This window comes from Suncus etruscus, chromosome 8 (assembly GCF_024139225.1).
Source record: "Suncus etruscus isolate mSunEtr1 chromosome 8, mSunEtr1.pri.cur, whole genome shotgun sequence".
Taxonomy (NCBI): Eukaryota; Metazoa; Chordata; class Mammalia; order Eulipotyphla; family Soricidae; genus Suncus; species Suncus etruscus.
In genome coordinates, this window is record NC_064855.1 from 90,427,650 (window position 1) to 90,451,656 (window position 24,007).

General features: G+C 38.1%; 1 protein-coding gene across 1 annotated transcript in view; it reads right to left on the bottom strand.

Moving 5' to 3' along the window:
• Nucleotides 1-4,675: 4,675 nt before the first annotated feature.
• KLF12 (KLF transcription factor 12) overlaps nt 4,676-24,007 on the bottom strand; it is a 501,377-nt gene continuing 482,045 nt past the window's right edge. The window contains exon 8 of the mRNA XM_049778917.1: nt 4,676-6,347. Coding sequence (XP_049634874.1) covers nt 6,166-6,347 — 182 coding nt within the window. The 3' untranslated portion in view covers nt 4,676-6,165. The remainder of the gene's footprint in view (nt 6,348-24,007) is intronic.

Below are 24,007 nucleotides of genomic sequence, written 5' to 3' on the forward strand. Positions count from 1 at the left end.
GGCTCTAAAGGACTATAATTTTACTGATAGCTCAATGGCTTATTTGAGTCAGCTTGTGTTCTGTGATGGTAAGGCTGGAGCTTTTCCAGGACTCTTGACTATATATAATTTCATGCTATATTTCTATACATGACTCTACTTTTAGTAACAAAATCACTATAGGAAAAAAACACTGTAAAGTTCTGAATGTAAATTGGGTCCTTTCCAGAGCTAATTGCAGACCTTGGTGGAAGACTAAGATTATGAAGCATCACCACTAAAGATCACCACTAAAAATCACTAAAGATTTTTCTGGGAGACTGATTTTGCCTAAAATAGTTCTTAGATAGAAATAGGGATTATTAGTGGGAGTAAAAGAAAATTAAGAGATGTAAAGATAGATCTGGGCATTGGATAGTGAGCAAATCAAAAGAAATATTCCTCAGTCTTGCTCTGAATAAACTGGCCTTTGTTAGCTGAGTAGAACCTTTCAAGTCACAGAACAGTGTGCGTCACAACTTTTGGGACATTTCTAATCTCAATGTTGTGACTGCTGCATGCTGTATATGTTGAAGATAACCTCAGCATGCAAATTTGCACTCTTACATTCTTTAAGGAAGATTCAATTCAGAAATTGAATTGAACTCAATTCAGAAATTGAACTTAGGGATATTAAAAGAAACCAAAAATTTTTGTGGGGTTATGAATATATTCAAGTTAATATATGCATATATTTACTCCCTGTGCATGTGTGTATGCTTTCCCCAAATTTGAAGGAAAAAACACATTTAGATGATATATTATTGCTGTGTAAAAGTACAGGAATATCTTATTGGTCATAATGTTTATTGACAGGCACTTTCAGCTTTTCACTCATTTTTGAAAATGGGCTTTAGTTTCTCTTTATTGCCAGTACAGTTTAATTTAAAAAGTGGCCCTATCCATAGCACTTAATCAACATGTTGCTACTCCTAAAGGTATTCATGCTGGAATTAAAGAAGAGTAACATCTATAGATGTTTTTACACTAAGAACTATTTTCCTGGAGAAGAATTGAGCTGAGAAAAGGAACAATTAAAAAGATGCTTCTCTTTAGTACAAGGAAGATCTGGTGTGACTATTTTCATTTCTCAGGAAAGACACCTTGCGTCGGGTTCAGTGGTCTCCATTGTAAAAGGATTTCCTTGTGTTTAAGCCATTGTGGCTGAACTGAGAGTGACCACTTCAGTTTGTTGTAGCACAAAGAAGTGATCTGATGAAGTAGAACAGACTTCCCATGGCAATATCGTTCATTATGTCATAAGATATACAAGGCATATCTGAGCAAGCTCATTTTTTTTATTGTGATGAAAACTAGAAGCTCTTTTCCCCAACATACTTCATCAAACTATTTACAACCTCTGTAAAATTTGTGAGCTTGAAAATACTTTCCCCACTATCACACATTATGAATACAGTAAAATATCTTCACTCTGTTTTTTTATCCAAAGATGCAGTACCCTCCTATTTCCTCTTCTTATGAAAAAAAAAACTGAATATCTTTTGCCATTGCACAGTATGTAGCATATTTAAAGTACTAATGGACTTGAATTGCTAAACAGACATTGCTCTATAATGAACTTGTGAAAATATAGCATTTTTAATTTTATGTACACTTCTTAAAACTATAAAATGCAGGCAAAGTCATATATAGCATCATCATCTGATTCCCTTGTAAGGTAAATAACTTAAAGTTTTAGACTTACATCTCAGAGGTTATTACAAATTCAGTCTTTTAAAAAAAGTTCTTTGTTAACATCCTTCAGATCACTGGCTGTTGTATATATACAGATGTATAAGGTGTGCATGTTTGAGGGTTCCTGTACAAGTAAGTGGGAGGCAGTGTGGGATTGCTAGAAATGTACTCTGGAAGATATAACTCACCAAACCCCTTTTTCAAAATGAAACCAAAGAAAGTGGAAGGATTGTTTTCAATGAGATACACTGTACTCAGAAAAACTGGAAGAAGAGTTGGTCAATAAAGTTGGTAAATACATTGATTCCCCCCTAAACCTGTATCTATTAATAAAGAACAAAATCTGAGATGGGATTGTGGAAGGAAGATGAATATCAATTAAGGCTTTAAGGCCTAGTATGATTGATCCCTAAGAATGAGTTCACACTCAGTCCCTTTTACAAAGACTGTAACTTTGATGTTGGTATCGTGGATGCTGGTATTCTTAACACTTTAAATTCTGTCAATCCTGACTATAAATGGCAAGACACCTTTATAAGAACATCAAGGCTCCATTTCCAAGCAGTCATATTAACATTGTAAGGAGTACTATTAATACATTTGAAGGCCTCACTTCACCAGATTTATTCACTTACAGCTTTGGTAAGAATAATAAATAAGCACAGACAAAGGAATACTGTATCTTTATCCTTATCCATGTTATTATTCTAATGAACTGATGTCAAAGTGCAGATTTATTTTATGTAACATAACGGCAATTTGAATAAAACAATGTTGCATAAAAATGAACACAATCTTTGTATTTACTATCCCAAACTTCAACCATAATTAAAATAGCCTTTCTAATCTAGTACTGGTATTTGTAAACATCGTAGCATTTTATAAATCCTTTACCCCCACAACCTTTTTTCCATTTTCCACCTAAAATGTAAAGTGAATGAAAGTGCTATTTTTTTTTAAATAAAAAATGTGGTTTATGTTAAGTTTTCCAATTGTGTTTGAAAACAAATATCCTACACGGTTTCAAAAAGTATTGTCAGGCAGTAGTATGCTCTTTATGCTAAAGCCATTAGGAATTTGGATTTCAGTCTACAAGTCTTAATAGAACTTAAGACAAACTATCAAGCAGGTTTCTCAGAGTCCACATACAAATAGCAGAGGAAGTTGGAGCTGATTGGGGAAAAGGGGATCTTTTCCCAAATGACTTAAGATCAGAATATAGGGAGGGACTCAATTGAAATGTCAAAGTCTGAATCTCATCCTCAGAATGTTTCACACAATGTTTTTCTTCCTTGAGTTCAATCTCTATGGTGAAAGCGACAATTCTACAGCAACTTCATAAGCTACCTGTGAATAGTTCCCCAAACATGCACGTTCACCCAGTCACAAACTGAAATTAAACTAATGGATGCTCTTAAATACAAAACTGACAAGTCCTTTGGATTGTACTCCTTTTCTGTTGTTCATCTACTGTGCTTTTTAAAGAGGCTTGAATGGACATAAAGTGGAGCAGGTTTTTCCATATAGGAAAGAGCCCAACTTAAAAATATCATTCCTTATCTCCCAAATCACTTTCCTTTTTCTGGGGAAATAAGGAAATCTCACCAAGGTTCTATCTCATGACCAGCCCCAACTATGGTTCGTTCAGTCCTACATGAGCTCTGCAACTCATTCACTACTTGTGCTTGGATTCTCTCTGAAAAGTGTCCATATGTCACATCAGGGACATGGCGAAACACTGACAGGTTTTATCAGTTAATGTACTATTTCATTCTGGTGTCTATACTCAGAGCCGGGAAGATGAAAACTCACTTCCATGCATCTTTCCTGTGTGATTAGACAGGAGCAGCTCATTGAGGTCTGTGCTAAATTTAAATCTAACTGTCACTCAGGAAGCTTCCTACTGCCTGCTGCCAGTTCTATGAATTCTAAAAACCTTTTCTACCTGCAAGCCCAAGACATCACTCAGCGGAGAGAGAAAAGGATGAGCCCTTCTTGGGAGATCAGGCAAAATGCGATCAAGTCTACACCCCTCTTGAGTGATTCACCCACTGCTGACAACCCAGTTCCTGGACTAGCATAGAAGACAAAATCAAGGCAGCGTTCCTTGGCTCTGACCAATGCAGGCATGCATGAAGAAACCATCTTCTATTCTGAAAGTCACTAGTAAAGTGAAGTAGGAGTTGCAATTTACAGTACAGATAAAACAAACTTTCCAGTTGGTAAAATGAAAGAACCAAAACACTCAGTGCTCGGTGGTAGAAGATTGAATAGCTATAGAAGCTATTTATCAATAGAACTGCAGCCCTTATGGGAAAGAGATTGCCTGATGAATTTTTCAGACCTGGAAGAAAATGCAGAGCACGTATTTTTAAAGACAGAATTTGACCTGAAAGTCATCATGTTGTTGCTTGAACATAAAAAAATTTTCCTTTAAATACCACTCAACACAAATGACCCTTGTTTCAATGTTTATATTGTTTGCTTCCTTAGAGTAAGGCCTTCTAAATGAATAAGATGATTAAAAAAGGATAACTATAACCAGAAATGATTTCAGAATATTCAAACATATAAAACTGAGCTAGGAAGAATGTGAGGTTCTTTTGTGCAATTCCCCAAATCAAGTATTTGTAATGAAAAGAGATGGCAAAGATCTATGCTGGCAACCTTTTAGATCTGGGCTATAAAAAAATCTTAACAACAATAACAAAACAACCTCACCAAACCCCTTCATCACATAAAACTGAAAAAACAGCTTTAAGTGGGGGCAACAACAGAAGATTATTTTTTTAAGAAAAAAAAATGCCTGTTGGTGATGTATTGCTGTTTACTGTAGACTTTGCTAGCTGCAAAAAAAAAAAAGTTCATAATTTTAGGGTACTGAAGGGACTGTAATTTCCTCTCACCCTCAGCACAGGATGAGTGGTTCGTCATCCCTGCAGATGCCAATAAAGAGCCTAATACAGTTTGGAAAATGGCGTCTCTAGAAAAGAACCTGTGAGAGAGAGAGTCTTCATCGGCAGCCCTCCCTGTGAGGAAACTAGCACCATGTCAGGGTTTCCTCAGGGAGCATTCCCTTTCCACAGACTCAGTGCCAAGGAGAACTGACCCATTAAACCAAGACTTAATTCCCTGCCCTGCTTCCCTGATCTTTCCAGTCACCAAATAACTGTTTTCAAACAAAAGAAGTGGGGGCATAATCTCTAATTGGGGTACTCAACTAAGCAGGACAACGAACAGCAGAAAGATTACCTCAGTGCTGTGAACGTAACCAAGACATCTAAAATGCTGGGGTGTTTTTTACAATCCCTTTAGTAAGTATGAAAATTGGTAACGTGACTCCTCAGTGAAGTTATTGTAGGAAAGTCCTTTTATTCATTATTGCTTTTCTCCTCAGGAGGCGCATTATTTCCATCTCTGCTTTGTCTGATTTTTTTTTTTTTTTCATGTTCACTGACTTTGCCTGGGCAGCCCCACCTCGTCCCTTGGTGCCAGTGAGTCTAAGGAAGTTTTTTTTTTCTCCCCTGATTCCTTGTAATCAAATACTAGGGGCAGGCAGAAATGATGCCTAGGTGACAGAACACTGCAATTTGAAGTGGGGCAGTAGTTTTTTAAGACAGGCTCTTCCTATTCAACAACACAACAGCTCCGGGCCCGTCCATGCCAGGGCAGACACCCGGACAAGACTTCAACCGAAATGTCACTGCCCCTCTGCGTGAACAGATGAACGAAACAGAATCCAAACAAAACAAAACATAAAAACAACAACAAACAAATGAAAGAGTCAATGTTGGTTCTCTTCGGGCATGGCATAATGACAAGTTGTGAGTGGGAATCTAGGGGCCGCCATGACTATGGCAAAGGGCAGCCTGCAGGTCCCTTGATGTGCAGGTAATGGAACCTCTCTCCAACAGCTTCTTCTCTTTGTATGCTTGTTGGTAACAGGTGGGATTTGTGTTCTAGCTTACTCAGATGGTAACTAAAATTGCTGGGGCAAAGGGGGGTGAAGGGGTGGAGGATGGGAGAATCCAAATTTAAGAAGGTCTTGTATGAACCATCATCCCTGTGTGGCCACCGACCTTTGAAAGGAGCAATAAGAAAATGTCTGACCGCTCAGAAAATGTACAAGCTACAAACACCTGCAAATGGCAGAGGACACAGCATGGAAAAAAACAATGCCTGTCTCTTCAGCGTTTGTGTCACCGATCTCCCAGGCCAGCGTGGAGACTTTCTCGTGGAGTCGGGTTTTGGGTTTGTTTTTTTTTTTTTTTTTTTTTACCTTCAGACCAAAATGAGAAGTGTGACTTCTTTTGTTTCCCCACTCTGGTTTCAGACGTCATGGGCTTGTGGTGCCCGTTATTTGTGTTAACACTGTGGAGAGGATTCAGCCCTGCTGATTTAGGTGCTGCTAAGAGATCCAGCTCTTACACTCGGCTGGACAGGTAGCATTCCTCACACCAGCATATGCCTCCTGCGGTGCAGTGCCAAGTGATCTGAGCGGGAAAAGCTGCGATCACAGTCCGCGCACTTGAATGGCTTCACTCCCGTGTGTTTGCGGTAATGCCTTGTCAGTTCATCCGATCGAGCAAACTTCCAAGTGCAGCCCTCCCAGGTACACTTATAGGGTTTCTCTCCTGGAAGACACAAAGGGACACAAGGGTTGGCGCTCCATATGCTTCTTTTACAACCCAGCCTGAGCTGGACTCTAGGACACTGTTTTCAGTGAATTGCATTTGGTTTTTCCTTTGACAGGACACCTGATATTACCACTGGAGGGTCTGGGGAGAAAAGCATGGGGTTTGGTTCTCCTCACTCTGGCTGTGATTTCTGCCCAGTTAACAGTTGACATGTGAATGACAGGTAAGTAACTGCTTGAAAATGTCAGAAGATGGACTGCTATTAGATATGATCACCAGACTGGAAAAAAGCAAACTAGAGATCTATCTTGGTTGACTTAATTCCCGAACGGAAACTCACAGTGAAATAAAAATGGCAATGAACTATCTTTGCTTCAAAACTTCCCTCAAATGGCCTAAAGCTGTCTTAGGACATGATGTCCATGTCTTAGTCCTTGAGAACATGAAAAAAAAAAAATCACTAAAAGGGAAAGCTCTATATCACACCTAGAAATGTGGTACTAAATACTTATAAGCATCTCCTTTGCTTGTCTGTTGGGAAAGAATCTTAGATATCTTAATAGTGCAAAGCTTAAATATCTTTCTTAGTGACTGAGAATTAATTAGGGCAAGTCCTAAGGAATGAGAGAATTGGTCCTAGTGTTGAAATGCATAGTGGAAAAAAGAAAAGAAAAGCAGTCAGAAGTATGTAATCTGACCAGGTAACTCTGTCAACTCAACTCAGAACAGTAAATATGCAAAGGCTTTGCTGGGAAAAGATACACTCTCCAGTGTCCAAATGAGGTCCCAGGGGGAGCAGAACAATAGCTGACCCAGGTAAGCTTTTCCCTGGCTCTCATTTGGAGTGGAAGCCCTGTCCCCATGCAACCCCACAAAACTGATCTGTCCTGATGTCTCTCCCATCCAATACCTGACAACATTCTTGGCCACACACAGCCTCTGATGAAAAAAGAATCAAGAGAAGAAAGGAGTGCTTTGCTTTTCCTTAATATTGAGATGCAAAATCTGTTTTATGATTCCATTTAGAGATGAGAACACTGAGGCTCAGTATAGTAAAGTAACTGGCTCTAGGCCAGTAGAAATAACTTGTTTAATGGTGAAACAAGGAAATGGCTGAAAGGAAAGGAGTGCGTGCTGTAAAAGTGGAGCCTGCGTACAATCTTTCGCAGTGTATGGTGTCCTGAACAATGAACTGAGAGTAACTTCCAAGCACTGTTTGGGGGCAGGGGGAGAAAGGAAGAATGGAAGGGAAGATCAGAGAAGGAAAGAAACAGGAAAAAAGAGAAGAGACAAGGAAAGAGAGAGAAAAAATGATGAGGGGATGAAAGAAATTTCACTATTTTGAGTGGAATAGATTATTCTGTTTTACTAAACTGATTGATTCTCAAAATTAATTCTAATTGTGGGTGTTTCTCCTAGGATCTCATTTCCCAATCTCATAGAGTGTTGAGTCTGGCTTTCTTTCTCTGAAATAGACACTTTATTTTAACCACCCCCCTATAAAAAAGATTAGGCACTTCCGAATTACTCACTTTCTATTTTCATTAAACAACTCACCACAATATATCACCAAGATTTTATTTTGATGCCTCTCCTGTCTACCAATTTATGAATACACAGAGGTCAATGAGTATGTCTTTACTATTTCATTATTTTTGTAGAAGAGGAAAAGTACCAAACAAGTGCTTGAATAAATTAATAAACTGTAACACACACAAACACATACAGGCATGTACACAGGAAAATCCACAGTCCTATAAATGAGAAGCATAAGTAATGCTTCCATGGGAAAAGTAGACGAAGCTTGACTCAACATTTTTCATTCAACAGTTTAAATAAATACTGTCTACATGAGTTCTTTTCAGGATCAAGTAGCCCTTTCAAAAGTGAGTGAAGAGTACAACCAGCTAAATCTAGAAATAATGATGCTCTAATTGTGGCCTATAGAAAACACTTAGCTACTTAAAGGAGCTCTTTCAGGTAGAATCCTACTGGCTCAAAGAACTTGTAACCTCAACCTTTGAACCATTTTGAATGTCTTATAGAGAAATATTTGGAGTTTCAGGTGTAACCTACAAAAATCCCAACTGGGGAATTTACTTTATAGTTTATCAATGGAAATAATTAATATGCATTTATTTCTATGTTACCCAATATGCTTTGATATTTATTTCACAGGCATAGGCTCTAATAATGTGTGTTGGATATACAGTATATCTTCTCAAACATATCTATCTCTGGGGGGCACTGAGCTCAGTTAGCTGACTCTGTCCCCTAAAGAGGCATCTCTGAGTGACCACCTATGTTACTATGGAACCGGCCACAGAGAACGCAAGATCTGAGAGAGCAAGAATGAAGGTTTTTCATTAATGGGGTAACATGTTTTAATTGTGGGGTGGGAGGATGTGGGGCCTCTTTCTTGGAGTAAGACTAAGATTGGAAATGTTGCTTAAAGCTTACATAACCCAAAAGATAGGGAGGAAGGAGTTCTATTAAAAGTCTGGAAGTAGGGACAAGACTTACTAGTCTTATCTTCAGGGGATCTAAAATATGTACTGGTCACATAGGGACCACTTCCATTCCTCTAGCCTAGGTAGGCACTTAATGTTCTCTGATCTCTTCTTTAAAATTCCAAGTCATGTTTTCTATGATCATTCTGACTGCTTAATAAAGGTGTTTTTGTCCTTCCGCATGAAAATATCTAGCAATGGGGCAGTAATTTGGAGCCCCCACCCCCCAAAATCTATTTACAGACTCATTTATGGGGATGAGGGAGTGTGTGTGTGCAAAATGGTACCAAAGAAAAGGGTTTTATTTTCCTTTTCAGATGGTTAGCAAGAGGACTATTTTGTGGCATATAAAAATAACATAAAATTCAAGGTCTAGTGTTGATAAATTAACTTTTATTAGAACACAGCTACATTCATTTATGTATTATTATTTATGGCTGTTTTCCAGAGATAGCAGAACTGAGGGTTGCAACAGAGTACTTCAGATATGCAATGCTGAAAATATTTAGTATGGAGCTCTTTCCAGAATGTCAGTTGGTCCTTAATGTAAGGGAGAGTATGACTACTTTTTTTGCAGGCTTCCTCATTAGTCTAGGGTTGACACTGTAACCCATTACCCCATTCTTCCTGTGTAACTTGATCTTACCTGCAAGACCCTCCCATTCCTGGGAGGGGTCTTGCTACATGTAACTTTACCTGCAAGACCCTCCCATTCTTGGGAGGGGTCTTGGGAAGGTTAGATAAGGCCTTTGACCAGAAGGGCAAGGAGATTTGCTGGATGCAGCATGGAGGAGAAAGCAAGATAGAGAGATGGCTAAGGAAGAAGGTACTATGCAGGGCTGAATTGATATACAGCATAAATGGTTATGATATAGGCCACACACATTGGCCAGGGCAAATAAAGATGTTATCTCTCTGGAAGCCTGCCTGTGAGTTCTATACCTGCCGCTCTCCTGGACCCAGATACCTGCCAGCTGAAGGGGGTTGCAGAGCCATGTGGTCTGAGATGGCAGAGAAAGGTCCCTCCATCTCCATCCACCAACATCCAAGCCCATCCTAAGGGTTGTGAAACTACAGACACGCCTTTTATAATTTTGATCCTAGTGCAATCCCTGTCACCATATATGGCTCCTTGAATATGGCTATCAGTGCTTTCTAAGAGGAAGACCTGGGAGTAAGCCCTCAACTTTGATGGGTGTGACAAGACCCCCAATTAACAGTGGGATGGGGTGATAGGATGGCTACTGTGTACAAGCAGGAAGCTGGGTTTTGCTATATGCTCTAGAGAACCCCAGTTTTCAATGGTATCTACCCCAGGCCTATTTTTCATTAACACAAACAATAACCAGCAAATATTCTTCTTGTACCAATCAAATTTTAGAAATGGAGGCAGATCAATTTTAGTGGTCCCTACATCTATGTTAAACTACATATTCTATTTTATGCCTGAATTTTCATGGCAATTTCAAGGTTGCAGTCTTACAGACATACTAAGATAACAGAAACTAAGTAGGAATGTGAGAAAAACTAATTAAAAATTAATTAGTTCTTAAGATATACAGTGGCAGAGATAAACCAGTCCTGAAAAGATCTAATAAGTAGAAACAAAATGCTTCATTCATTTTGCTTCAGCTTAAAAAATCTTGTGGGTACATTAATGTCAGAAAGTTAGTGATTAGGGTCCTGGGGAGATAATACAACAAGAATACACTGCCTTGCATATAGCACAACTCCATTTCAATCCCATACTGACTATCCATTCCCCCAAAACTACCAGGAGTGATCCCTGGGCATAGAACCAGGAAAAAAGCCTTAAATAGAACTGGGTGTGGCCTCAAGGAAAGAAAACAGTAACAACAACAACAACGACAAGATGCTAGAGATAGAATGGGGAGTGTTGATGTTTTGGGACCCCATAGTGAAAGTTTCTGAGTACAGTTCCATTGCAGTGCACTGGGCTCAAAGATGGATAGAGTCAACAGCATCTTCAGAAATAGTGAATTGTCCTTAGACTGGCTTGAATTACAGTTTTACAAACGGGATTTTCAGAACTATTTTCTCTCTAAAGAAGCAAAAATTAAAGATAATCTGCTCCTTTATTCCTTGTGCCTAACCCTCAAGAATAGAGAATTTCCAGTGGTAAAATATTTAAAAACTTATTTCAGATTTTCCAAAATAATTGGAAGCGTTGACTCTGAACTTGGAACATCATCTTTGATAGCTGCTTTTTATAAAAATCCTGTGAAAGTATTGAAATTATATGTCAGATGTTATTACCAATAAGCATGTGAATTTTAAGTAGACACATTCTATTCCTACTATGTACAAAACAAAGGATACTCTCTAGGTTCTCAACATCACATCTTGAGGCACAGTTTCTTAACTTTGAGGTTTTCAATTCTGAAATGAGGGTCTCTGTCTTATATTCATAAGCTGCTACCTTTTGCTTGTTTTTATTTTTGGGTCATATGCCAGAGATGCACAGGTGTTACTCCATCCTCTGCCCTCAGGAATTACTCTTGTCAGGGGACCATATGGAATTGAATCTGGGAAAGCTGCATGCAAGGCAAACTCCAACCCCTCTGTAAGCCATGTCTACCTTTTTGATTATTAAAAAAATATTTGGCCATTGTTTTTCTCATCAAAATCCATTCTCACTCTGTTCTTTAGAATATCCAATGGCCAAAGAAATAAGTCAAAGGCTGGAATGCTTGATTTGCCTGTGAGAGATGCAGGTTGGATCCCCAGTATCACATGGTCTGCTTGAGCCCACATAGCAAATATCAACTGAGAACTAACAGTCAGGTGTGGTCCTCCAGACACACAGAAAGAAACCAAAACACCTAGATATCTCTCTGAAAAAAAAAGAAAGGGTTCACCTAAACCCAAGAATGGGCTACTATTTTTTTTTTTATGAACTAGTCCTATAAAGACAAAGCATAAAGCCTATCGAGAGTACAGGCGGGGATTGGGTGGGGAGGAAGGAGATTTAGGACATTGGTGATGGGAATGTTGCACTGGTGAAGGGGGATATTCTTTACATGACTGAAACTCAACCACAATCATGTTTTTAATCAAAATGTTTAAATAAAGATATTAATTAAAAAATTAAATGTATCATAAAAATGTACAATGTGGGACCCATTGATACAGGGTTACACCTAAAAAAAAAGACAAAAACAGTAAAAGGGCTGGAGAGGAACTCAATGAGCTGAGCAAATGCCTTGTACCCAAGAGACCTGGGTTCAATCACTGCACCACATGGTCCCACAGTACCTCTGGAAGTGGCACTTGAACAACCACAAAAGAAATCCTAAAAGAAAAACACATACACAAAAGGAGGGGTACACAGGTGAAAAAGAATTCGCTAACTTTAGGATTCATGTCAAAATTTAAATGCATGATAGCTCATTTGTGTGTGTGTGTGTATGTGTGTGTGTGTGTGTGTGTGTGTGTCTAGGCACATGAGACTTTCAGAAGCATTATTCAGAGAGAATACTAATTAAAAGTTCAGGAAAAATGAAAACTCTAAATAGGGTGTTTTCCCCAAAACTTACAGAATTGGTTAACAAACTTTTTTTTTTTATGAGAATCACTGTCTCTTTCAATTTTGGTTCAAGAAAAGGATTAAGAGACACTAATTGCATTTCTTTGACATTTACACAGCAGAAGGCATAATAACGTCTAAAGAAAACACCAGGTACTGAATAGATTCTCCAAACCCAGGCGACAAAAATAACTTTTCCAGGTACGTCTGATTTCGCCACCTCAAATGCTGAAAGGTGAATGTGTACTGAGACAAAAGACAGGTGCCCTTTCATATTAAAATGACATGTGAGCAGTACACAGAAGAGGAATGTACAGTTGGGAAAAGCTGGGGTCAAACAAAACACCCACATTCTCACATCAAGCTCTGTTATTTTCTCAAGCAACTGAAAAGGAACACCTTTTGCAACAGGAAAAAAGGGCAGTTTTTTTTTTCTTCAGTTCAGAAGTGCATTCTGAAATGTGTCCCTGTTTAACTTTTTTAGAGTTTTGGGCCTCTCCCACCCCTTGGTACCGACAAATGAGCTTCATTCCACTCGAGGCTCACCGTATTTGCTGTGACAATCTGCTTCACTTGAGGAATGGTATTTGCATATGAGAGGTAAAACACACACACACACACACACACACACACATATACACACACACAAAATTAAGATTCCTATCTTGTCTTCTGGTTTCTGTTTCATTAGTTCACAAAAGTTTACAGAAATTTTGATCAACAAGTGAGGTACTTTTAAGAGGAAGGAATGGAAAGGTAGAATTGAGATGACAAAGGCTCCTGACCTGCCCAAGGGGAAACCTGCTGCTTCTCCTCTTCTGGGTTAAGATGGCATCAAATAGTCCTAATTGGGGTCAGCATGATAGCACAGTGGGTAGGGTGTTTGCCTTGCACATGACTGACCCAAGTTAGATCACCAGTATTCCATATGGTCCCCCAGCCAAAGCCAGGAGTATTTCCTGAGTGCAGAGCCAAGAGTAATCTCTGAGCATTAAAAGTGAAAAAAGGCCCAACTTTGAGATCAGCAGAATACATGGTTAAACATGTAGGCTCAGTGACTGACTACATTAAATGAAGGAGTTAAGTATATTGAAATACAACTTTCCAATCTGGAAAATTGAAATACTATTCCTACCATGTGATTATGCAATTTAGAAATTTGCAAAAGATACTGACAAAGAAAGATGGGCAAGAACGATTAATGGTATAGTATTGAAATTTGAGATTTTTTTTTTATTTCTCTGACATTTGAACACAATGAAGTTTAAATAGGTCCTGTTTGCCATTCCCCCTTACCCTGTCTTGTGGGGCCACATCTGGGAATGCTCAGGGATTGCTCCTCGAGTGGTGCCAAGGATCGTGTGGTGCTTAGGCTTTTATACCGGTGCTTCCACTTGCAAAGTACATGCTCCAGTACTTTGAGCTATCTTTTGACCCCTACTTGCTATTTTTAAGGAATGAACTAAGATTTTTCTAGTCCCTGGATGCCAATTTTTATCTTAATTATTCTATTTAAAGTATAAAACTACTTTACTGGACAATCTACTCTACAATTTGTCTGACCCACTGATCTTCTCAATTCACTGACACTATTAAGTTTATACATTAGTCTAGGATCAGAGAGATAGCACAGTGGGTAGCTGCTCGGCATGTAAGTAGCCAATCTGGATTCCCTATCTGATATTGCATATGGTACCCCAAGACATCCACGAGTGATTCCTGAGTATAGAGCCAGGATTAAACCCCTGAGCACCTCCAAGTGGAGGCCCAGAACAAAAAATATTCTTAAAACAGTGAATTTACATCACACTGAACTTTCTGGACCAGGGGTCCAGTAAACTCAATTTACTTGGGGGCCGCAGGAGGCAAAGTCGGGGTGATGCAGAGCCGCATAAGGGATTTCGCTTACCGAATATTCGCAATAAAAACTCACATTAGTAGAAAAAAATCGCAAAAAATCGCATTAAACATTCGCATACCCCGGAACTGCTCGGGGTATGCGAATGTTTAATGCGAATTTTTTTCTTACTAATGCGATTTTTATTGCGATTATTCGGTAAGCGAATAATCACGAATACTGCGATATTTGAAGGCCAGCCGCGGGCCACAAAATGTTGTATGGAGGGCCGCGAGTTTGAGATCCCTGTTCTAGACTGAATTAAGTGACTCTCATTTGGTATAAATAAGACCAATAGGCTCAGTTCCTTTTGTATGCAACCTTATACTAAATTATCTTTGATAAAAATATTATTTTTTCTTGCTTTTTGGGCCACACCTTGTGACACTCAGGGGTTACTCCTGGGTATGCACTCAGAAATAGCTCCTGGCTGGGGGACCATATGGGACGCCAGGGGATCAAACCAAGATCCATCTTAGATTGGCTAGGTGCCAGGCAAGCGCCCTACCACTGTGCTATCACTTTGGCAGCTAAAAACAGTATTTTCTAAAGAACATCATACTTTTCATAAATCATATTTTTCCCTCAGAGTTTTATGGTTCTGAACTCATTTAACTTTAGCAACTTCTTAAGGTGGTAAATGTAGTAACTAAAGCAACTTTACTCAAAGTCTATGGGTTATGGATTAATGGTAGAGAAGGCATTTGAGTCCTAGAGATCTGACACCACCAAAGTTCTTGATCATAATGCTATTCTATATTGTCCATTAATACTAGACCACTGTTTTAATAAACTGGGATACCTGGTTAGCAGTGGACAAGGAAATGGAGACTCTTAGTTTTGCCATTATCTTTAGAAATCAAAGATAAATGAAGACAAATACCCTGGAATTAAAAATTAAAGTACTTTGCTCAATATATCTATGGTCCAAGGATAATACTTAATTTGGCTGATCCAAGTTTCTATTTCCATAGAGTGACAGGTTGCTCTTATCCTCAGTTTATTTTGCAGGGACTTCTTCCTCTACCTGTCACAATCATCTACCACAGATTGTGGCTTGGGCTTCTCCCTAATTTAGGTTCCCTTTGGCTCTTCTGATTTCTACCACAGTTTACATGGCAAAGACTCCTCTCTACACCCCAGTCTTCCTCCTCAGCACCATGGAGGGAGACATTTCTGCTTGTGAGAAAGTTGCTTCAACAGGATCAAAACTGGACTCTGCTTCTACTAGACAAGACAGGTCCCCTCTGTTTTGCTCTGTTTAATGCACATACACACGGCAACCCCTTGTACTCCGGTATGAGGTCATAAATCCCTCTGTTGGAGCGATTTCTTGGACCCATTCCTATCTGTTATTCTCTACCTGCCTCAACCTGATGATTACCTCTGCCAGGTTTACCTTCCAAATATCTGTCCTGACTCCCACCACAGTGGTGCCGCCCTGCTCCACTGCCAAGGTCTAGTGGTTCTGTTTCCTTGTTCTATGTTCTTCCCCCTCCTTTGGACTGTTGGTGCTGTGTTATGGGAAAATTTTCTGAAAGACAATAGGCTCAGGATGCTCATTTTTTTGGCATCAGCAGGCCTCTCTTTACAGCCCAGGTGAATGTTGGCTGTTTTATTTGCCAGCCACACTGGGCTGTCATCCTGAGGATGACTTGGAATTTGCTTTCTTGCTCTCTCCTCAGTGGCTACCCTAGTACTCTAGGCTGGTGGATGCTTTCTGATGAAAGAACTAGAAAGACTACCTTGAATACGTGTGCTTTCTTTTTAAAACACAAGTCAGTATAAGAGCAACACCCTCCTTTATCTCTCATACTCTCTCCAGTCTATCTACTTTTCTATGTTCATGAATTAGAACATACATTTAAAAAAAAAACCAACGTTGAGAATTTGTTCAAAACTAGTGTCATCTGGGCCGGAGAGATAGCATGGAGGTAAGGCGTTTGCCTTTCATGCAGAAGGTCATCGGTTCGAATCCCGGCGTCCCATATGGTCCCCCGTGCCTGCCAGGAGCAATTTCTGAGCATGGAGCCAGGAATAACCCCTGAGCACTGCCGGGTGTGACCCAAAAACCACAAAAAAAAAAAAAAAAAAAACTAGTGTCATCTGAAAGCTTAGTTTGCATTGAGAATCATACTTTTATCTAGTAACACAATCTATGACTAGAAGTTTGCATTTTGTCACTCAAATAATAATGATTTTAATCTTTAAAAGCACACACTTGATAACTCTTCATTTTCAGCTACAAAGATTGTAAGATTAATGCTAAAATTCCCTTAAGCATTTTAAATGCTATTTTAGTATATTCTTTAAAGACTGAATGTATGTTCTACAACCATTCTGTCTCTCATGGTCTTGAATGATTTCCTCAAAACAACAAAAATAGTGGGGCCAGAGTACAAATAGGACTGTGGATGCTTGGATGCTTGGACCCAGATTTTATTTCAAGCATCCCATATGGTACCCTATGCACTGTCTGGTGGAATTCCTGTGTGCAGAGCCAGTTGTAACTCCTGAGCACCACTAAGTATGATCCAAAACATAATAAAACAGACAAAAAAAACCAACAAATATTATATTCACAGCCATAATTTTGACAAACAATCATGATAAACAATTATAGTCTAGTTAAGCTGAACATAAACAAGCACAAAGCCTTGTTTATTATTACCCAGTTCCTCCTTACCACACAATTGTGGGGGCCATATGGATAAAGCAAAGTCCAAGTAAAGGTAAGTAAAAGAGGGGCCGGCGGTGGCGCTAAAGGTAAGGTGCCTGTCTTGCCTGCGCTAGCCTTGGACGGACCGAGGTTCGATCCCCCGGTGTCCCATATGGTCCCCCAACCCAGGAGCAACTTCTGAGCACATAGCCAGGAGTAACCCCTGAGCGTTACTGGGTGTGGCCCAAAAATCAAAAAAAAAAAAAAAAAAAAAAAAAGGTAAGTAAAAGAGGAACAAGGTGACCAGATCCTGTGGCATTTTTAGCACCTTCTACTGTTACTGATTATTTGTGTGCTCACAGAAGCAGAATTTAGCAATTAAATTTAGCCATTTGTTTAGTTAAGCTAATAATTGGTAGACTGTTTTAGAAGTCTTTACTTTTCTAATAAAGGAAAACACTGATGAATTAATTTAAAATTAATGATGGCAACACTTTTAAGAATCAAACTCAAATATTTGCTGATAGTTATTTGTGTTTTATCTAACTTGTTACATATTTCTAATATTAACTCCCAAGAGAGTTTGAAGCGGCTTTCTTTCATGATGTAAGAGAGTGGGGATACTTCTATAATATTTTGTTACCAAACCCTGAATGACATTTTTTTTGGCCACACCCAGCACTACTCAGGGCTACTCTAGTTCTGTGCTTGGGGTTTGCTCCTAGAAATGTTTAGGAAGCAAGGCAAGAGCCTTAGCCCCTGTTCAATATCTGGCCCTGGAGTGCTTATTTATAGAGGTAGTTAATGTTCTCACCATCACTACCAGTGTTTCTGGAGCAACTTCCTCTCCAGGTTTCCTAACATAATTTATGTGGTACATATTTTTGACTACTATCATCTCTCTCCATCAGGTTCTATCTTTTGGCTGTCTTCATTTCTCCAAGTTTTTCAATAGATCAATAAAGCAAACAAGCACTTGCTCATAATAGAGTCATTTTTGGCATTAAATATTCAAACACCAATCCCACTACCTTTCCTTCACCAATGTCCTCAATTTCCTACCCATCACCATATCCTGCCTCCATGCAGGCACAAATAAATTTACTTCATATTGTTTGTTACAACACAGAATAAATTGAAATGATCAAAACTTAGATCAACAAGGCCGATTGAAATGATTGCTATCTCTCTTTATGGTGTTAGTAAAGTTAGTGTATAAGGATTTACTGGACTGCAGTTGGTGCCAATGGAACCTTTTGTGTTATTGTTCAGGTTCACTGAGTTTGGTAGATTTCTATGTAATTTTCTCATCACATTGCTTATGATACTACTGAACGATATTGCTATAAAACATTGCTTGTTGGTGTGTGTTGTCCAGGAAACAAATTTGGTGGCTTGGAAGTTGGGTAAGGTTAAGCTACAGAGCTGGGATGTTTCTGTCGGAGGGTATAGGTAGGATGTGGCATTGGGCTGCTATAGTTCATGCAGAAAGGGAAAATTCTAACCCCTCTGCCCTTTCTGAGAATGTCACAGAGATTATTAGCCTGGATTGGGGTACCTGGGAAGTATGGTGGCCATTATTTTTTTGTAGCTTGGTGGAATAGCCTGGGCAGTTTATCTGTCAGGAAGATGATGACTGGTTGTGGTGGTGTGACTGATTTTCTAGTGGAGAGTTGATATTTAGGGGGGGGGTCTTGGCCTAATCCCCTTCCATAAAGAAAGTCTGAGAGTTTTCAGTTCTGTAGTTCCTTATTAATTTTCTATCAAAATAGAATTTCAGTAGACAAAAAGGAAACTAGTTTCCATTCACATACATAACACACACACACACACACACACACACACACACGCCTTAAGAATGGATTATTTAGGTCTAGAGAGAATTGAATCAGTTGAGCAAATGTTTTAGAAAGCCTGGGTCTTATCCCCAGAACTGCACAATTTCTCAAGCACCACCTGCTATGACCCTTGAGCACTAAATTAGGAGTAGTTCCTGAATACTAACAGATGTAGCTCCTAAACAGAACAACAAAAAGAAAATGACCATTACAAGTCACTTGCTATTTAACTGCTATCTCAAAGTACCTCAATGCCCAGTTCTAAGTAGTCTGGGCAAGCATAGAAAAGCAGCTCCAGTGGAATAAAGAGGACAGGGAACTAGAAAGCTTGTTGAAACTGACTATGACTTCATAGTCTCTAGGGAAACTATAGTTTGAGCCCCAGCTCCATTACTTCCCAACTGCATTGTGCAGACAAGTACCTTCTTTCTCAATTTTTTTAAACACATATGTGATTAAAAGAGATGCACTTGTAGAATTGAGCTTTGTGCCTTTTTACTTTGGAGTACTCAGAAAGAATCAGCTATCTCCTGGTCTTTGTACCTGCTTATAATTATTCCTGGCTCTTCACTACTCATAACAGTTGTTTTTCAACTACCTTTTTTCTATTCTAAGTTCAATCCATTGCCATGCCCAATCTTTTCTACTGCTCCAAGATTTCCCTGTATACTTTCTCAGAGGTAGTAGGAAAACATCCAAAAGCTTATGGTGGTAAGAACTGAGCTGCTCAGGAAGGAAGTGTGGTTAGAGAGACTAAAAGACCAAGCAACACTATGGTCTTCTTGGAAAAAAAAAATAGTGGTTTAGCACCTTAAGAAATAGGATGAAAGGAGGCACCTGTAAGGGCTATGTGTAGGAAAAATAGAATGGAGGGAACTTAAGAGAGGCCCAGCAAACAAGATTTTATAAAGGAACAAGAATCAGATCTGATAGGCCTTGTCATACCAAACTCAGGAAGTTATCCCACTTCCTTGACCATAGTGGATGATTACCATAGTGTTCTATTGTCATTTCACTTGGATCTTTCTAAAGGGCTTTGCATACCTAACCTTTGTCATAAGAATTCCTCTGATTATTGATAGTGCATTTATGGCCCATCATTCAAGATAGTCCTTTCTGTTTCTTTTGACAAAAATTTGATAGTCAGTTCATCATGAAAAAATATTTATGAACCCTGTCAGATAACATATTCCTTTCAAAAGTAATACTCTGTTTTTGTAAATATTTTAAATATATTCCCTCAAGGATTACTCATAATGTACTTTATTAAAATAACAAAAGAAACTTATACAACAGTTATTTAGCTTCACTCTATCTTTTTTATAAATTATATACATCTTAAATAAAATATTCATAATCTAAGTACATTGATTGTGAGGATTACATGTTAAATTATCCAAAATTACTCATCTTGAACTTACTGTACCCAAAAGAAGTTAACTGATTCTACATCATTAGACAAACATACATACAACACACAAAACAGGCAGAGCTTTCTATGAACACTTAGTCTTCAAAATATGTCATTGCTGTCTCTACTAAGAATATAAAACTGAGTTTCTTCTGTTAATTATGCAACAATTTTCTATGTCTATGTTTAAAATAAAATACTTCTAATAGTCCTCAAAATGGCTCCTATATGTGAATTATTGGGTGAAGTTGTTAGAACTACCTAATGGGAATTTTTTTTTCTTAAAAAATGTGTCTGTTCTTTAGTGATTAATTATACTGATATCACTATGTCCTGTGGTTTTTCTATTAATGAATCTAAATAGTATTTAAAGAGAAACATTATACAGAGTGAGGTATTTATTTAATAAATCTAGACATGAAGACATGAGGTTGTAAGTAGTTGCCCACTACTTGAAGTCACAAAGATTGTAAAGCTTTGAAACTAAAAGTGACCATGATATATGGCTCTGTGGGAGTACCACATCACAGCATTTCTGAATCATATCTAGTAAGATGTGAAATTTGAGCAAGGCCTAGAGTAAAAGTAGAGAGAAGTGATGAGGCAAATAAAAAAGTGGGGAAAAAAGTCATAGCAAAACTACTGGGACCCCACAGGAAAGATCAATCCCCCGAAAGGAACTTAAACATGAAGGTGCTTAAGGGATGACTTTAAGTGTTAGTTAACCTGAGAGCAGAGATTGTAACTCTTGGTAACTCAGAGAGGCTGGTCCATGAGTACCAGCTCTAAAAGTGTATACAAGAAGCATTTGCCAATATTAATCCATCTAAGAAGCAAGGAAAGTTACAGCATATTTGGTATGACTAAATTAAGAAAGCAGAATTGAAAGTAGAAGGGTTCCTTAGTCAACCAGGACTAGGGCACCATAGTCAGAAAGACAGAAAACAGAAACCATGGAAAACCATGCAGATGGGAGCTAAGAGAATCTTTCACCAGAAGAATCTCCATTGTACTCCATGGCCCTCTAGGGTGCTTTAGAGGAAGGTAGAAAAATACTGTTTCCCATTGTCCAGGATGGCTGTATTGGAGAAGGTAAAGAGAAATTGGAGAAAGAAGCCCTTAGTGGTTCACTCTATTTATAATAAGTCATGGAAATGTCTGAAAAAAAGAGTAAAAAATTATGTAAACTACACATGTTAAGGATAAATAATAAGTTCATGTGTACATATTTCAAATGTATTTCTATTTACTGATATGTTTAAATACTATTCTGTACTTGAATTTGTTATAAGAAATGTTATTTTACTACAATTAGAAAATCAGCTTATGTTGTTCATTTTAGAACAAGATAATTATGACAGTCTTCATTTGTCAACAGTTAATAATATTTCCTTTGACTTGGAGGAAAGAAAGGAAGGGCATATTTTAGATTTTTTTAAATCAAAATCAGTTAATATTTTTAAGGCATCTATATCCATATTTTTGACAAGGTCAGATATATTTATGACATGTGACTGGTTTAGATTTAATCATTTTTAAATTAAGTGTACAATTTTCAAATAAATTAAAATAAATATTAGATGACATTGGCCAAATATATCATAGATTTATTAGAGAACAAGATATTAAGTTAAGTTGGAATATAAAGTATTTCAAGATTCATTTGAAATGGTATCTTTTTATATACTGAAGTTGTAATTTTGAATATATGGTTTTAAATTTATCTGCATCTCATCCTTTTCTTGTTTACCGTGTGCTGTATATGCAGTACAATGAAAATCCTGTCACATTTCATGTACCACTAGAGGGTTCTGACTGACTCTAGACCCCACTCAAGTAGACTCAACATCTTGGTATAGTGTGCCATCTAGTGGCCATAAGAATCAGCAATGCCTAACTTTTTGTACCTGACATTTTTTAATTGACTGTGGTATATACTTTTGAATGTGAGAATTCTATAGAATATTCAATTTATGAAAAAACTTTCTTACACGATTTAAATTAGAAGTCACTTCAGAAATCAATACAATTACTGAATTGAAGTGAGAAAAATCCATGGTATGAAGCAATTATATATAGTACAAACCTAAATTTAATTAGATTTATATAAAGCCACAAATTTCAATTCACTTGAGCCACTGTCTACTGCTTCAGAGAAAGAAGGTCTACACATTAGACAACTGTATATGAATAATATACTTAATGACAGACACGTGTGTGACTTCTGTGATACATTTTTCCCCTCCCTTTGAATGTACCTGAGCTGATTTTACAGTCAGGTAACAGTTTAGGTATTTAAACAGATTTGGTCAAATATCTATACCTATTTTCAAATGAAAAGACACACTACATATTTCCTGTTTTACTCCAGACTCATTAATACCTTGAAAATATTTCTTTCTACCACTTACAAATATGCCTAGTTTACAGTTTAATTCCTAAGTCAACAGCCAACCAGTCAAAAGCTAATCTAGCACAAAACAAATCAAGTGTTAAAGGTCAAGTTAATGTTACCTTCTCAAAGTTCTCTCTTGCTTTAGTTGCTCACCTACCGTAGCGTGCAGAGTTCTCATAAGTCATCAGTTATAATCCCAAACTCCACATTAATTGTTACTGGTGACACACACAAAACTTACTCAACATGCCTGAAGCAAAGGTAAGGCTTAGATGTTTGTTAGAAGCAGAAACAAGTCAACCCAAATCTTATGGAACTAGTGTTGACTCCATTGTGAATGCTAAGCTATGAAAATCTTGCATAGGATTAAAATCGCAAGTTACCATGTACCAAATTATAAACTGGTGCCGGCAAATTGATCAAATTTTCTTCAATACAAATCACGGTTATTTGACTGATTAGCAGACTATATTTTTGAGAGTGAGGATTTCTTTCAGAGGATGAACGGATTTGATAAACTTTGCTTTGGAGTTGGAATTTCACAAGGATTTCTGGATGTAGGAGTGAAATTGAAAAATGTGGACTGGAGTGCTACAACTAGCCATTTTCTAAGTTATTGGTAAATAAATTCAGACCCTGTCTGATGTATGGCTTTTTCCTGAACCAGGCTGAAATGGAAAAGAGGAAGAAGCTAAAATACTAAAAACAAGGTAGGTGGGGACAGGTTTCCAAATCATTCCCATTTATGAAAATAATGGATGCAAGCCAATGAAGTATATCGAGAATATTTATCTCCTAAGCTTGAACACATATATGAACCCCTTTAAATATTGATTCCATCTTGTTTATTTCACGAGAGCTAATTCAAACTCTGGATACACTCCTCCAGTAGGAAGAAACCCACTATTAGCGTAGATATAGCACATGAAGGGCAAGTCCAGCTACAAACTCAGAAGCCCAACTACAAACCCAGCACTGAACACCACGGCTTTAAATAAATTGGCTATATTGCTAGGACTAGCTGAGAGCTAGTTGTGCAGTTTTTAATTCCGCTGACCAAACAGTATTCAAGGTTTCTCATTATATTGCTATCTATTAAGAGGTTCATAAACAAGTCCAAGATGACATTGTGCTAAACTTGTAGAAGCAGCGGTTAGAATTGAGAAAGTCTGATTTGGACAAACCAAGAAAGTAGAAATGAAAATGAAAGGGTGGTCACTGCAATCATCCCATTCAACCCAAAGAGACTGAGCACCAAACCATAATATAGAGATGCCCTTAGAAATCTTTGTGTGTAGGAATAAGAGCAGTCGGTGCTGGCAGGGATGTGGGGAGAAAGAAACTCATTTACTGCTGGTGGGAATGCCATCTAGTCCAGCCTTTATGGAAAACAATATGGA